This window comes from Epinephelus moara, chromosome 10 (genome assembly GCF_006386435.1).
Source record: "Epinephelus moara isolate mb chromosome 10, YSFRI_EMoa_1.0, whole genome shotgun sequence".
Classification (NCBI taxonomy): Eukaryota; Metazoa; Chordata; class Actinopteri; order Perciformes; family Serranidae; genus Epinephelus; species Epinephelus moara.
This window is the reverse complement of record NC_065515.1, coordinates 9,712,947-9,727,983: the sequence shown is the minus strand read 5'-3', so window position 1 is coordinate 9,727,983 and position 15,037 is coordinate 9,712,947. Positions and strand designations below refer to the sequence as shown.

The window sequence follows — 15,037 nt, the reverse complement described above, 5'->3', positions numbered from 1 at the left end:
AATGTTGCCAAATGCTGATTGGTGCATGGAAGAACGTGTCATCACGTTATTTTTCCATCCGAGCCGCCCACGTCAAACCAGCGAGAAGACCACAGTGAAAAACAAACTGCACAAACTTTGGCAGGAAGCGGCGTGTTCGTGTGGGACACCACCTTTATTTGCCATTTGTTCAGGCTGTTGAAGGAGTCATTTTTATTTATATCATATTAAGAAACAGCGAATGGGAGACTTAACCCTCTGTCCAGGCTGACAGGTCACAGCTCTGTTATATTACAGGTGTTTTTAAGCACTATAGAGGAGACAGCAAACACTGTATGACAGGTGTGACTGAGCAGAGCAAGTAGAGCTGAAGCAGTTTGTTTTAGGAAGGTGTCAGTGTCTCTTTTATGGGGGACAAAAAATGGCGTGTGTTAAGTATCAATTAATAAAAAATAAATATATAAATAAATAAATGCTGGAAGACGTATGAAAATAATAAGTAAATGCATTAAGAAATAAATGCATAAATAAATAAATATAGTTGTACAAAAAAGTATGGTGTTATTTATTTATTTACTTTTTTATGTCCGGTTTTATTATTAACATTTGTTTATATATTTATGCATTAACCTATTTATTTCAACATTCATTTATTCTTTTATGTATTTATCATGCATTAAATATTACTGTACTTCTTCCAGTATTTTTATTTATTTATTTATCTATTTATTTATGCATTTTTTCATTGTTTCTGTACTTATTTCAGCATTTACCTTTTTTTTAAATTCACTTATTTCAGCATTTATTTATTTATCTATCCATTTATCTTTGTTTCTGCTCCTATTTCAGCATTTATTTATTTATGCCTGTATTTATTCATACATGTATTTATCGATACTGAAGTCATTTTTTGTCCTCCATATCTGCAGCACCATATTAATTATTTAATCTATTTAGTGAAAGGTTTGCTTCAGTCATCAGTATCTATCTTCAGTCTGTCTCGTTGGCCCCAGTCCCTCACAGGACATATTGTTATTGTTCCAACCTCATTACAGTGATGTGCCACGGGACAGGAAGAGGTGCTGTGAGGAACGCAGACAGCCTGTTAATCTGGGCTCATCCCCCCTCTGATGCTGTAAACCAGCCAGGACGTTCCAGAGCATCTCACTTAACTTAATTCAAATAATCATGTTTAGGCACAAAGGTCTGGTCTAAATTAGTCCGGCCTCCACAGCGTCAGTGTTTGGACTCCTGTCAGCTGAAACTAAAAGCCCATTTTTCTAATTTGATCCTGTATTTGTCATGCACTATTGTCTGGGGCACATGCAATCAGTGACTAAATAGATTAGCTGTACAGTGTTGAAGCCAAACAACAAATTTGTGTTCCAGGTACCCAAAGGGGAAAGCTGGAAAAGAAAAGAATGACATCACAGTCTACATGATGGCTCAGTGAGGTGGGTGAGCATTCGTTTAAGAATTCAGTATTAGTCATCAGTTGGACAATAAAGGATGAGGATGCCTCAGTGTGGGAACAGTGATACAGATGTGACATCACAGAGGCCTTAAAGGGGTCAGGTGGACCAGTCAGCCCAAACCTGAGCTGGCATAAAGAGAGGCTGCTTTACTCTTCACCCCTGGCCTCTCCATCTCGTACTATAATCACACTGTTTACTCCAAAGGCACACTGCTCACAGCCGTCTCCAAGGAGCTCTAATCAAAAGCAAAGATTGAGTGGGGAGGGGAGAGAGGTAAAGACGTGTGTGTTTCACTCATCTCAGCGACCCCCCCTCCCCTGAAACCTCCAGCCAGAAGTCCACATGGTCTGTATCACATTATGAGCTCACCAGAGACGAGTCATGACTTCACCGCAGCAGAGCCAAGCCTAACACATCATTATTACAGCTCATTGTTTTAACCCAGAACCACGCGGGAGGCGTCCACACTGTACCCACACGCCCTCAGAGCGGCAGAGAAATCATCAAACAACACAGCCATACATTATTATGAACATTTATTGGGCATAATGGGTATACAGATATCATGCGTATTTACAGCATATAAAAAGTTTCATAAAACCAAAGGAAATAATAACGGCTTACCGAAGTTTTACACATTTACAACAACGCCCAAAAAAAGGCATCTTGGCATCATGGGGAAACTCTTCATCGTTTGCTTTGAAAAAGAAATGTGGAACTGCAATGAAACCACGCAGGGGCCCCAAATCATCCGACTGAATATAATCTATATAAACATTTAAACTTTTCTTTAGTTTAAACACCCCTTTACAATGATAGCACTGGGATGAATGGGCCTTATCGAAGGTTATCAGCCTCATTAATATGCAGTTCGTTCTCATTCCAAGGTCGTCAAATACCAACACCCCTTGGCGTGTGATATTAATGCCAGGGGCACTCTTTAGCGTGTTTATGAGACGCCCCGGGATTGTACAGCAATGCTTGACTACACTTCCGCACAGAGTAGAAAGATGGCGAAGTGGATTACTAAAATCCAAAGTGGACTTTCACAGAGAGGACCGCTTTTTCGTGTCCTGTGTGTGACCAAAAGTCATCGATGTTTTAATGTAACGTTAATTTATATCCCGTCATCCCGCACTGACGGTACTTACGCGATGTTTACGTGACGTTATGCTACTTAACAAACATATGTCTTTTAACCCAAAGCATGCTTGATGACGCACTGGAGCCATCCTTACGACTAACCTTAGAGCGCATAGCTTCAGTGTCGCTGCCTGTATATGAGCGGCAAGTTTGCTACATCCCATGAGCTATCTTAGTTCTTTCACTCGAATAAATACGTGAATAAAAATGTCTGTTATATGCAACAGATATATAAACGCCACCTGAATATCCGTCACTGACAAACCTTTCAGTCTTTCTGGCTGAATTGGCTAACCAGCTGTTGGTGTGCTTTGTGCTAACGTTAGCTGCTATGGCCACGCGGCAGCTCTTGTTCCCTGGTTTGGAGGGTGTGTGCTACTGAGTTAGCTGCTAACAAGTCTGTCACTGTGCGGCGGCCCGATTTCCACGTCAGCTCCTTCAGCGGACACGACCCTAGCGTGTCAGAGCAGAAAATGCTGTTCATTTTTTTTTATAATTTTGAAACCTATTTTATGTTCTTGCGATCTTTTTAATCCTTCAAATTTTGCTGATGGTTAATGACACATTTTTCTGTGGTGTGACAAATACGAACTTTAACCACGTGTTACCATGTATTTTGGCTGTGTGTCACCTACAGACACAAAATGGTGCCTTGTGCGTTGTTACCAGACACTGAGGGGTTTGGCGAAGCGTCAGTATTTGATGAATTTGGAATGAGTGCTGGTTGAGTTTAGTTTCGTTAGGTTGAGTTTCCGAAACTCCATGATTAGGTTCAGGAAAAGAAAATGGGTTTGTTGTTGACTTCTGGTTTCACACAGGACATGAACATCACTCTCCTGGTCCTTTGTTGTTTTTAAATTTAATTTCTACACCCACTGAGGGACGCCTTTTCGATCCAGATGACGACTGACACCGGCCTTCTAGTAACCTACTAGTAGACATAGCAGGCACCTTCTAACCCATATCTACAAGGCTTAGAACAACTGATAAGGCCCATTCAATCCAGTGATTACATTCGAAGTGAGTGGTTCAAACAAAGGCACAAAAAACACTCACACACATAGTACACAAATTACACAATTATAGAAAAACATGAGGTAGTCAAATGGTTAAAAAATACAATCATTAACTAGATGTATGGATGTGTGCTCCAATTACAGCTGTTCTGTGAAAATATCTTCACGATAACAATGCTCCTTTATTTGACGCAGCATTGGTATTTCATATTGATAACATTATCTTTTACATGCTCATGTAGGGGGAGTAATGGGGCATTTTCCCACCATGCACTTGGGCAAACAGCAGGGAGGAATGTGGATATTTTAACAGTGACTATCATGAACTGTATGGTTAGTTTGAGTGAAAGAATATCCCCAAATTGATCGCAAATGAGAAGATTAGATCCAGAACATAACTTGAGGCTCAGCCGCCGAACAGCGTGACACCACGAGGGGGTGGAGGAGATAATTACAAGTGGGGAGATGGTTTTGCCGAGGTTGATAAGAGCAACCTCAAAACTACAGGAATGTCCGAAAGCCTTAATCCCACAATGACCACTGATTATAGGCTGTGGCACATTTCCCCTCTGCATCTCTCACTGTTCTGTACACAGTGGGATACAGTGTTGTTGTTCACAATAACGCTGCTCGATGACAGCGACAGTGGACTACATATCACCGCTGTGTATTTTCACTGTATAACTGTGGTTTTGGCACGGACGCACCTGGCAACAGGCCCGATAAAACAAACAACGCTGCTCTTAAACCAAGTGGTTCTAATACTCAATAAAAAAAAATATTTCCCAAGTGTTATTAAAAACAGTTGAGTTTCCAGAAACAAAATAACAGACAGTTGGATTTTCTCCACCCTCCATTCAGACAGAATACACACACACTTTATAAACATTCCACTTTCATTTTGGTTTAACTGCTGCTGCCATCTTTAGCTTTGATTTAAAGGGACAGTTCACCCCAAAAACAAAAAATAACAAATTTCTCCTCTTACCTGTGGTGCTAATTATCAGTCTGGATAGTTTTGATGTGAGTTGCAGAGTGTTGGAGATGTCGGCCCTAGAGATGTCTGCCTTCACTCTAATATAATGGAACTAGATGGCACTCGGCTTGTGGTGCTCAAAGTGCCAAAAAAATATGTTTGAAAAACTCAACAGCAAAGTCTGCACTGTATTACTTGTCATAGGAACAGTTTATGAGAACAGCCTGCCTTCAGTGTTTTATTTTATTCACAATGGGCGTGAATAAAATAATTTGCGCGAGTGAATTACAGGTAAAGTCAATGTAAAGACACAATTAGACATGAATTCCCACTGGGCAGTGCGATGAATGCAACGCTGATAATGTTAAATATGTGAATCAAGCAGCGCGAATTAAGCCAGTAGCACGATTTTGCGTTATACTCTTGAAAAATCTGACCTTCAGCAACTTGTCAGTGAAGATTCTCAGTCATCCAGGTCATGGTAATCGTAAGCGCTGTATCGTAGGCAACTGGACTTGTTTGCGTTTCTTGAAGACGTTTCGCCTCTCATCTAAGAATCTTCTTCAGTTCTAAATGAAGGTGGTTGGTGATGGTTTATAGCCTGCAACTTTGCACCAGTCATTTAGAACTGAAAAAGATTCTTGGATGAGAGGCGAAACGTCTTCAAGAAACACAAGCAAGTCCAGTTGCCTACGATATAGCACTTACGATGACCAGCAACCAATTTGCGCCGCGATAGCCAATCAGCATTGAAATCCTCCAGAGACATATAACTTCGAGGATGTACAGGTGGATGTTTATTCATTGATTCAGCAATTTCACGCGCATACGACACAAATCAACAAAATATTCTAGCGTTCAAACTCGAGTGATGCAATGCGAAAAATCCAATCACGTTTTTTTTAGTGAACACAACATTACACCACTGAGCTAGCTAACGTTCGGCTCAGCCAAGATGGACGCCATCTTGTGCTGTCACCAACAGTATCTTGCCCATGAGTAGATGCACGCTTCCTTCTGCGTGGTGATATGGTAGGCAGAAAATAGTTCCTACTTGAAACTGCTCACAACAAGGTCTGTGGATTGTCTTGAGTAACCAGGTTGTGATTTCTGGTAAGAGACATTGCTGTTGAGTTTTTCAAATGTATGCTTTTTGGCGCTTTGAGCACCACAAGCTGAGTGCTGTCCAGTTCCATCATACTGGAGAGAAGGCAGACATCTCTATAGCTGATATCTCCAACACTCTGCAACACACACCAAAACAGTCTAGATTGATAAATAGCACTACAGGTAAGAGGGAAAATATGTATTTTTGATTTTGTAGTGAACCCGTCCCTTTCGTTTTTTCATTGATTGTAAGGGGCAGTTTGTGATATGGGTTTTGTTTTATGACAAAACAGTAACTGAGGAGGTTTGTGTGGGACTGACTCCATCATTAAGTATGTTAAAAATACAGTTTAATATTCATTAGTACAGCTGGTCCTCAATGATGTGAAATTTGTATTTAGGATATATTAATTTTATGAAAACTAATTAATAAACTGATTATCTATTGAAAACAGTGATCAGATGACAACCTATAATCATATTTAAACAAAACATAAGGAGTCCATGAACAGAAGAAATGACCTGCAGGTAATGCTTTGTCTGAAAATCACATTCATTACAAACTCATCACATGTTTTATGACACATTCTTCAATAACACAACTGAAATTTAAAAGTATCAAATGTAAATAAAAATGATGTCAGTGCAGTGTCAAAGTTTGTTGATGTCAACGACTGAAGTTTTTCAAATTAAGCTGTATATATTTAGGAGCTGAATAATTTGTATCACAAATGTGAATATTTCATTTTGAGTTTCAGTGTCACAAAACATGCCACAAGCCTTTCATGAATAAACTGATTAAATCCCCCACAAGCGTGTGTTATGTACGAGCACATCCACAATTCACAGTACGTACACACATAGAATACAATAAATTTCTCTTGGTAAATATATTCCAAAATATAATTTTGTACACAAATATATATTTAGACTCTGTTCCCTCTGTAGAAAGCTTTACACGTGTTTACATAAAGAAGAAAAAAAAAATCAAAAGCTTTGAGATAACATACATTCTGTTGTTCTGTTAAATCGATTCAGGGAGAGTTCCCTTCTCGGATTTGAAGGCCCCACATGCAGTCGGACAGAAACACATACAGGTTAAAAGAAGGCACTACAGCAAACATTCATATTATTCTGAGACGGTGGGGTACTCGTGGTGTTGCAGTTTAAAAATAAAAACATAAAAATATATATATGTCTATAGTAATGAGCTTCAGCTACAGCTTATTCAACACACTGTCAGTGCCAAGATTTATACAAAAAGGTAAGAAAATCCATACACTGTACACGGTTTGGCTTTGAACGTAACAAATCTGCTCCGTCTATGTACTGAAACATTTAGTTGAATCATCGATTAGTTCACTGACAGAAAAATAATCATCTTTAAGTTATTTATAAAGAGAAAAGGCCAAAAATGTGTATTTTGTTTTGTTTTGTTTTTTTACAGTTTCTGAAGTACGTCAAGGTACGTCAACTAGACTAAGCCACAATTTTGAATCCATGTTCTTTAATTATACCTTAAAGTGAATTTATTATTTAGCGCCATGATTTTTATTTTATCACATTAAAAATTAGAAACGGTACTAACGTGCATCTCACACTGATAAATCTCGTCTAATCCAGAGATGCAAGATACAGAGAACGGAAGTTGCACACACTCTGCCTCATAACACTTTTGAGTATTTACAATATTCACAAAAAATATACAGGTCTTAAAAGATTATTGCATTTTGGGAAATATCCTCATTGGCTTAATTTACAAGAGTGACCCAGGAGATTAGCCAGTTTAGCATAAAAACATGAAGCGGGGGAAACAGCGAGCTCAGAGGAATATTTTTTTTTATGTAACAGTAGCAACTTTTTCTTAAAAATGGTCATATATTTATCTGAGCTACCTGTTTTCTCTGCTGATCATCATCATTTGTGTTACCCGCCCTGTGTTAGGTTGAAACCGTGAAGACAACTTTGTTTTCCTCGCAAACCAAGAATTTAGAATTTTTTTGATGAACTGAAGTAAAAGGGGGCCACATTTAGCAGCAAAACTGTATCAAAACATCCTTTAACAAACTCTCACACAACTCGTGCAGTATAATCCAAATCTCACTCCATTCATATGTTCAGTGCTTAACAAACAGGCAGCCCTTTCCAACAGGGACCTGATCGAAGGGTGCTCTCACACCTGCCCTGTTTGGTTCGGTTCAATCAAACTCAAATTCGTTTGCCCCCTAAGTGCGGTGCATTTGGGCAGATGTGAACACAGCAATCACACTCAGGTGCTCACCAAAACAACCAGATCGAGACCTTCTTGAAGAGGTGGTCTCAGTCCGGTTACAAACTAACTCTGGTGCGGTTCGTTTGTGGTGAGAACGTGTTCTGACCTCGATCTGCAAATTCTGACCAACCAAGAGCAGCTTTCTCACGTAAGGTATTTTATCTGGTCCGCTTGTAAATGCTGCCGTGAGAACATGAACCAACTCTAGGCAATTATACAACTGTGTAACAAAATGAGTCCCTGATTCAGACCAAAGCAAGACAACTCTAGGTCTGAAAGCACCCTGAAAGCCAGACTCCATTGACAAAAATGTAAAGGTCGTCTTATCTCACTGAACACAGGAGCTTCTGGTCAATCGCTGGCTTGATCAGTTAGGGTTATTGTGTGACTTTGGTGCTTTAGAAGGTTACTTCAGATTTAACAAAGTCACACAATAACACAAAGAAACTATAGATCAAGGCACCGGTCATGTCACCAGTTGGCGAAAACCTTTAGTACAATTCCCCTTAAGAGAGGATCTGTCTGTTTAGGAAGCACAGAGTGCACGACTGGATAAATGAGACTTGAGTTATGCTGCACGAGTTGTGTAAGAGTTTGTTAAACAGATGTTTTTATTTAGTTTTGCTCTTGTTGAACGCAGACCCCTTATACTCCAATTCATCAAAATGTTCTGTTTATTTCGATTCTTCCTTCACTGTGGAGGCATGCCGGAAAAGCAAAGTTTTCTTCTCAGTTTAAAACGGGGTGATTTACAACTGATCATTCTGTGGTTGAAATATTCCTTTTAAAGCACTCTTCTCCTCTAACTTTTGGACAAACAGCAAATAAACACATTTCCCAAAATGCTGAACTACTCCATTAATGACTACTAGTAAAAGGGAACCCATAATGCCCCTATGAAGTTTTGTAACACTCAGATCCTGTCTACTGAAATGCATCACTACAACTACTGTATAGAGAGCACTGGTAAACTATGCTTTACCAAGCTGCATGTTTAAATCCATTATGAGGGAAGAATGAGTACATTATAGAATGTGGTATTTTATCAGCATGTCTTTCACATTTTTCTTTCACATTTTTTGGCGTTAACTCTTCTGTATACATTCAATACCTACACTGCCTCGCATCTTTTTGAAGCCATTCTCTCTCTCTGCGTCGAGACGACCATTTCCTTTCTTACTGCACTTTGTCCGCATGTTAATAGTGGTTGCTTTGCTCCTTTGCCACCTTCAGGGTTGCATGTCGTGAAGTAACATGTTACAGTCCAGCCATGAACATCACTCTCACTAATACTGACATCACTGCAGCCTGCTGTTGGAGAGCACCTGCTTGTAACAAACAGCCTAAGTCACACCATGTAAGGCCAAAACTAAAGGCTGTGTTGTGGTCAGAAAAAAGCAGCATTTGGATTGGAAAGAAATGCCTGGAATAAACTCACATTTGTAGTTTTTTTTTAACTAAAGGTGAGGCTGCCAAGCTGGGTCTCACTACATTACAGAGCAGTAACACCAGGACAGTATATCTGTCTGCACACACTTGAAGTGGCACAAAAGGAATTCATATAAGAACCAAAGGTGTAACTGTGTGGTTTTTTTTTCATATCATATTTTTTTCCTTCCTATTGCATCCCCCAAAAATAATTCCTTTCATGGAAGGTAATCAACTAACCGGTCCCTGTGAACCGTCGGGCCCTTCCTGTGGCACGGCAGGGCTTTGTGTCCCGCTGGCCTGCGTCCTGGGCTACGCTGTGCTGCTGCTGGAGCAGGGCGTGCTTTGTGTGCTGCCGATACTGTGGGCCGCGCTGCTGTTCTCTGAGGCCGGCTGGGACTTCTGGACCTGCTGCGTGCCAGCTGTCTCACCTAGAAAGAAAGAGAGGGAATGGAGAGGGAAGGAGGAGGGGATCGAACCAAAGGGGGGGTAGAAAAAATGTATATATATTACAGAACGGCAGAGGTAGGCAGGGACATGATAAATTGGTTTGTTTAAAGCTACAAATTGCACTCCTCTGAGATGCTAGAAACCTCCATTGTTCCTCCGTACTCTGACGTTTAAAAAAAAAAAGAGTGCTGGTTAATCTCCTGCTGTTTACTATGACTGTCACCACTTAAATCTAGCACTTGAGTTAAAATCAAATGATTTAGCCTGATGTTTTGTGCAGAGCCTTGTGCAAATTCACACATTCTTACTCATGCACAAGTTACAACTATCTAGTTTTCAGTACAAAGCACTTGGCAGATGTGCAAAGCAATGAAAGAACTCTGGACTTCATCTGCGCTAACTTTTCCCATCTTCAATCGTAATCTGTCACAGACTCACAAACTGTTTTCAACTGCTGGGACCGAAACGTTTCACCTCAGAGAGCCCAGAAACAACCAGTCACATCCTATCTGACAGATGATATTTTGAACCAAAGGAGAAGAGAATGATTCACGTTCATGGAGTTCATTTCTTTAGTTATCTGGATTCAATTAGCCTGGCTTTAGCAGATAAAGCAGAACAAACACAAGACAGGACCTTCTGACTGGAGCTCCAACCACTGACTGGTTTATTGTTCTATGTCTAAATAAGCATTCATTTCGTAGACTCTTGGGATAATAAAAGTGCTTACGTTTGTTTGCAAAAAATGTCTCTGACAATGAACGAGCTTTTGAAAAAAAGCCAAGTCTGTGTTTAATTTCAGTATTTGGCACGATTATTACTGCAGTTGTTTCCTTGTTTGCTTCCTAGTTTTATTCCTCCAAGAAAAAATGAGAACACACAATAAAATGCTGTCTCTTAAACAAAGTTTTTTTTGCCAACAGTTTGGGTTGTACTAAAAAGTTGTGTGTGTGCTGCGTATATGACTGTCATATGTGTCCACAGGCTATCTTGCATCCCACTCCCTCTTCGGGGCCCCTTCGTTCTGCTAATGTTTACCAGAGCAGAGCTGCCAGCGGTCTTTCCCTCGCAGGACCAAGAGCTGTACAAAACAAAGGCACTTGGATCCACCTCATCTGTCTGAGGAAATATAAATTCCCAAGTCCAATATTATCTTTCTAGACGGGAGAGATAAGAGCTGCTTTAATGTCCCAGAGACAAGCTGTGTGTAAAAACTCCCTGCATGGGGTTGCTGCCAAAGATGTATGACTACGGGACAATTTGCCTTTGCCTAAATCACAACAGCAGAAGCACCACTTACAACTACAAATATGAACTTCATGGTGGCGCTAGAGGACAGTTCAGAGGATCACAAAAGTCATTAGAATCCATCTAATGGGTACCATGAATGTGGGGACAACATTTCATCTCAATCCATCCTAGTTGTTAAGATATTTCAGTCTGATCCAAAATGGAGGAACGACCAACCTACATGAGCTGCTAGCGTGGCTAAAAGATGAAGCTGTTGTGCAGTTTCTCCTCATGTTTGTCATTCGGACTGTTTTCACAATTGGTTTGAATTTTTCAGCCCAATCACCAGAATAAATGTTGGCATTGTATGTTTCTTCATATGTAGCCCATATGTTCAAACATAGCGTTCTTTAAATTCCAGCAATGCTGTGGTTTACATGCAGTTATATTTAGGCACAAAAAACACTTGTGATTAAGACAAGATCATAGACCATTTTGGCTTAACATACCAGGTTTTGTTGCCACAATCACAGCTGGAAATGCCTGGATGTCTCACTTTAAAAAAAAACAGGTTTTCTGCTACTATTATGGCTGGAAATGCCAAGATGTCTTGCAAAAAACACCCAGTTTTAGTACCACAATCACAGCTAGATATGCCCTGAAATGTCAAAAAGAAAGGGTTTTGGTGCCACAATTGCAGCTGGAAATGCTGTGACATCTTGCTAAAAGACATTTGGTTTTGGTGGCACAATCACTGCTGGAAATGCCCCAATGTCTCACTTAAAAAAAACAGGTTTTCTTCCACTTTTATGGCTGGAAATGCAAAGATGTTTTGCTAAAAAACAACACGTTTTAGTACCATAATCGCAGCTAGATATGCCCTGAAATCTCAAAAAAATGGTGCCATAGTTGCGGCTGGAAATGCTGTGACATCTTGCTAAAAGACATTTGGTTTTGGTGGAACAATCGCAGCTGGAAATTCCCCAATGTCTCACTACAAAAACACCCAACTTTGGTGCCACAATCACAGCTTGGCCTAGGTTTCACGCCATCTACAATCCCTACCTCCCAATGACAGTCAGCTCATACACATGTAATCTGAGCTATATCACTGTAGATATATTGATATGCTACACACAAAATGTACAGATGTAACATATCCATGGTTTGCAGAAATGTACAATGCCAACAATTTCTTCTGGCGACTGGGCTGTATGTGTCATTCGTATGCTATTTCAGCGATTGAGCAGAGGTGAGGAGCAGATCTCTTGGCAGTCATGAGTGCAGCCCTGGCAGAATGCAGACCTACCGTACTGTTTGTGCCAAGATAATGAGCAAAATGTCAAATAATATATTGTGAGGTGCTTTTTAAAGCATTTAAACTTGTAATTGCCTTATTTGGAATTAAACTGTAATGGACACAAAACCCAAAATATAATGCCAGTGAGTATCTGTAACTTAAAAAAGTTTCTTTCTCAAGAGGCCAGGAACACTGTCCTCAGAGCCTGAGGGGAAAGACCCAGATCTGTTTTCATGTTTCATCACTCTGTACACAAGTTTAAAATACACGCTGAACTGATATTTTTGGTGGTTGTTTTGGGGGATCTACATTCGAGGGGTTTCCATGGAACTGCCAATATTTCCTTGTAAGGTCATTTCAGCCAAGAGAGCTTAACACACCCAGCTGAGGCCTATTTAAATAACATCAACAGGAACATGTGCCTTTGTCTCTATGTTGTGAAAGTCTTTCCAGAACTGCACCTGTTTATCTATACATGTTCACTTCTACTATCTGTGGAAAACCAGCCAATAAGGCATGTGTTTCTTTGTCACTCTGGGGAGCCCATAAAGCTGAAATAAAGTGGCTTTCTAAAAAGGAGCCAGTAACAATATTGTGATAACGATAAGGGCACTAAAATCTGACAGCTGATCTTTTCTGCTGCATGAAATCCTGTCCGGTAAACACGTGTAGCTGTGACCAAGCATGACTGGAACAGTTTGTGACAGATCTGACAAGTATCAGGGAGGAAGATTTACCAAACCAACCGTTTAACACTGTCCCACTGCGAGCTTCTTCCAAACTGTAAACTCAGCGTAAACTTAAACACTCTTAAACACTGATGTTTTTTCTAAAAGCCCGACTCCTAAACTCAAACATCCTGACCCCGTTTATAAAAGACGTCCATGGCGAACACATCAGCCACGGGGCCACAGGTCAATGGCATGGCGGATCACCATCCAAGCATTCAGGCCGACGAGAACAGGGCAGCTCTATGCAACGGTGAACTCAGGGGGCTGCTGGGAGCGCACTTCCTCCCAGGGGTCAGCCGGGGTCGGCAGGCTGGGGACGAAGGGGAAGGTCTTGGCATCTAATGGACAGATTGTGTGTCTTTTCCTGTGAGGGCCGCTAAACCCAACAAGGGGAATTTCCAACTCGTCCTCAGCCATTGTACTGAGAATATTCGCTGACCACCCCGCAGCTCCCAAAACATTCAAAGGCAGGAAAGAGAAGAGCCCTCACTGCTGACCAACAGGATATATTTACAGTAGGGGAGTCAATATGTTATTGTGAACAGGCCGCTGTCAGCAGCAGGATGTTTGGCATTCCCAGCGGCACATTTCTGGCACCGAGACACTCGGACATTCCTCTGCATCTTATCTTTTCATTAATGTGGAGAGGTGAGCCGGGGCCGCGGAGCAGCAGGTAAAGGACCTACCTGTGTGTGAATAGATAAACCACAGGGCTCCGGTCAACAGAGCCCCGATCACAAAGGCTGCGAAGGCGATCCCCACCACTGTCGGAGTGTCCAGCACGTACAGCGTGTCTGGGAAACAAAGCAGCACACAGTTCATTTTAACATGAGAAGGTATGGGAATTTTTTAAACACAAAGTCGGTGGTAAGACAGTGAATTGTGGCCACTGTAGGTAAAATAATAATAATAATGCAGAGCTGGGGGAAGGAGTAATATTCCAGGTGAAAACTCTGAATTTCCAAGATTAAATTCATAATTTACTCTCTGACTATAAAGGGACAAAAACAAATGTAGGAAAACAGAAAATTCTCTGGCATTATAAAGTGCATTTAAGTAAATTTATGAGACAGGGCATTCAGCGTTTTCTACAGGAAAGTCAGGTGACATAGTATAAAAAGTGACAGTCCACATAGGGAGGAAGTAGTGGTGGATGAAAAGGTCAAGCCCAGGACTTTCACCCAAGAGACTGGCGTTTGTGTCCTGTGTGGGTCGATGTTAGCTTATTATATTCAGTTTTTAGAATGTATGACGTTGCTGAATGAACACTGTGTATGCACACTTTAGCAGAACCGTACAAGATAAAGCAATGAGGTTCCTTGGAAAAAATAAAAATTAAAAATATCAAGCTTTATTTCTTGAAAATTTGTGTGGTTTTCCCCCCGTTAATTTACCACTCTAATCTCACAGATTATTCAGGGTTTTTTTCCTGAAAATGTATGACTTTAATATTGGAAATTATGAATTTTTCCATCTCCATATTTTGTTTTAATTTGTACCCACAGTGGCCCTAATATGCTGTTGTACTATGGGGCCTCAAAGTGTTAATTACATAAATTAAATAATTACAAAAAAAAAAGAAAAACAAATAAAGCCAATCATTTGTTAAATAATAATAAAATAAATATAAATAGATAATACAAATTTAAAAATAACAAAAATAAAATAATAATCAAGTTCACATGATTATCTACCTTATAATGTATTATTTATTTATTCAATTAAATCCACATACAAAGACAGAGGTGTAAATATAAAGGAGAGGAGAAAGATAGTGTAATACAAAACTTACTGTCAGGACGATCCCGTGGGCTTGTGGGGGCAATGTTTGGAAGAGTAACTGCAAAATAAAATAAAAAATGTTACTTTAATGTATGTTGACCGTTATGTATAGTGATACACAGTATACATTATGGATTTTAATTACTCA

The 15,037-nt window shown here is 40.2% G+C and overlaps 1 protein-coding gene across 1 annotated transcript in view; it reads right to left on the bottom strand.

Moving 5' to 3' along the window:
• Positions 1–1,973: 1,973 nt before the first annotated feature.
• The window catches only part of tgfbr3 (transforming growth factor, beta receptor III), a 99,674-nt gene continuing 86,610 nt past the window's right edge, over positions 1,974–15,037 (bottom strand). Inside the window, exons 15-17 of the mRNA XM_050054655.1 lie at positions 14,900–14,947; positions 13,794–13,901; positions 1,974–9,827 (exon numbers count right to left, since the gene is read on the bottom strand). Of these exons, the coding sequence (XP_049910612.1) occupies positions 9,709–9,827; positions 13,794–13,901; positions 14,900–14,947 (275 nt within the window). The 3' untranslated portion in view covers positions 1,974–9,708. The remainder of the gene's footprint in view (positions 9,828–13,793; positions 13,902–14,899; positions 14,948–15,037) is intronic.